Source organism: Meleagris gallopavo, chromosome 8, assembly GCF_000146605.3.
Source record: "Meleagris gallopavo isolate NT-WF06-2002-E0010 breed Aviagen turkey brand Nicholas breeding stock chromosome 8, Turkey_5.1, whole genome shotgun sequence".
NCBI lineage: Eukaryota > Metazoa > Chordata > Aves > Galliformes > Phasianidae > Meleagris > Meleagris gallopavo.
The window spans coordinates 4,649,563-4,651,600 of NC_015018.2; the positions used below are offsets into that span (position 1 = coordinate 4,649,563).

The window sequence follows — 2,038 nt, forward strand, 5'->3', positions numbered from 1 at the left end:
AAAAAAAAAAAAGCTGTCTACCTTTGGTTTGGTAGCTGATGAAACAAGAATGTAAGAGGCTCCTACATGGGCCTTGCCTTTGTAACTTTCCCATCAGCTGAGGAGGCAAGCACCTGAGGACTCTGCCATACGTACGGAGTTTCACAGGTCTGCCCCCCTTCAGCTCCAAGAAAGAAGACTGCCTGAGCACTTGCCACAAGCAGCCTAACATGTCAAATCCTTCAGGGGAGAAGCAGTTCTAGAACTTGATTTCATCTCAGCAAATCTGTGGTTCTTTCAAAGGCTTGCAGGCACAGGCATGAATCTAAGTACTGGGAACCATAAAGGCAACAAGCCACCGATAATGGAAGGTGTTGCAAACCAAGACACAGCTGCCTGAGGGTGAAGGCAGCCACAGTGCTGCTTGTTGAGACAGAACTGGGTATACCTGCATATGGTGCCAATTTGTTCACAACTTCTATTCGGTCGATGTAGATCATAACACCGCCACTGGAAGCAAAAAAAGAGGGTTAACAAATTATTACTGGAATTGCTAATACTGGTCTGCATTTAAAGCCAAGTTGTCCTTTTTACTCTTTTAGTAAATTCTGTTAAAAACTTGCAGTTAATTTTTACCCAGAACAATTCTAACCTTTCGAGCATTTTGCAATCAGATGTCAGTAAACCCCAGTAAACAGACTGGTTCTTCTCTGTATAAACCAAAAGCCTCTTCTAGCAAGCCTGTAAAGCAACTTTCACTTAACTTTGTTACCTCCTACTCAGCCAACAAAAGGGAAACATCTTCAGACAGGAACGCAGCCACAATTATCAAAAAGTTGGAGTCAGCAAAATGAAGGCGAGGCAGATAACACAGAAGGCCAGCAGATAACACCCGCTGCAAGCAGCAGGGAGCCTCTGTAATAGGAAAACTACAATCCAGTTGCTATCACGGAAACATGGTGGGATGACTCCCATAGATGGAATACCACTGTAGAGTGGTATTGCCTTTTTAGAAGGGATGGGCTAGGTAGGAAGGGTGGGGGAGTTGCCTGCCATGTTAAAGAGTGGATATTCTGTGAGGAGTTCCCTCTGAGAAATGGTGAGGAGCTGGTTGAGAGCCTGCGGGTTAGGGTGAGAGATGGGACTAATGAAGGGCTAACGTAGGCCACTCGATCAAGGGGAGCCTGCTGATGGTGCCTTCTTCCTTCAGCTACAGAAGGCATAATGCCCACAGGCACTCATCGTGATGGGAGATTTCAACCACCCAGATATCTGCTGGGAAAACCACGTGGTGAGCTGCAAGAGATACAGGAGATTCCCGGAGTCTGTGAATGGTAACTTTCTGGTTCAAGTACAACCAGAAGTGATGCGACGAGGAAGGCTAAAGCCCGTCTGGAATTGAATCTGGCTAAAGTGATAAAGAATAATAAAAAAGGCTTCTTCAAGTATGTTAACAGCAAAAGGAAAACTAGAGAGAATGTGGGCCCCTTACTAAGTGAGGGGGGGGTTCTGGTAACGGGGGATGCTGAGAAGGCAGAGATACTGAATGCCTTCTTTCCCACACCCTGGAGGTTAGTGAGAGGGTCTGGGGAATGGGAGACTTCCCTTTAGTCAGGAAAGAGGATGTGCGTGACCGCCTAGGCAGTACTAAGGTCCACAAGTCCATGTGACCTGATGGGGTGCATCCACGTGTGCTGAGGGAGCTGGCGGAGGTCATTGCCGAACCGCTCTCCATCATTTTTGAGAGGTCTTGGACAACAGGGGAGGTCCCTGAAGACTGGAGGATAGCCAATGTCACTCCAGTCTTCAAAAAGGGCAAGAAGGAAGATCCGGGTAATTATAGGCCTGTCAGCCTCACCTCTGTCCCTGGAAAGGTGATGGAACAGCTTGTGCTGGATACCATCTCCAGACAGCTGGGAGAAAAAGGAGGTTATCAGGAGTAGTCAGCATGGGTTCACCAAGGGGAGGTCGTGCTCGACCAACCTAGTGGCCTTCTATGATGCTGTCACATGCTGGGTGGATGGGGGAAGAGCGGTAGATGTAGTCTACCTTGATTTAG

At 47.7% G+C, this 2,038-nt stretch overlaps 1 protein-coding gene across 1 annotated transcript in view; it reads right to left on the reverse strand.

The window, feature by feature from the left end:
- Window positions 1-236: 236 nt before the first annotated feature.
- The window catches only part of LOC116216870 (erlin-1-like), a 9,534-nt gene continuing 7,732 nt past the window's right edge, over window positions 237-2,038 (reverse strand). Inside the window, exon 4 of the mRNA XM_031554346.1 lies at window positions 237-489. Coding sequence (XP_031410206.1) covers window positions 252-489 — 238 coding nt within the window. The 3' untranslated portion in view covers window positions 237-251. The remainder of the gene's footprint in view (window positions 490-2,038) is intronic.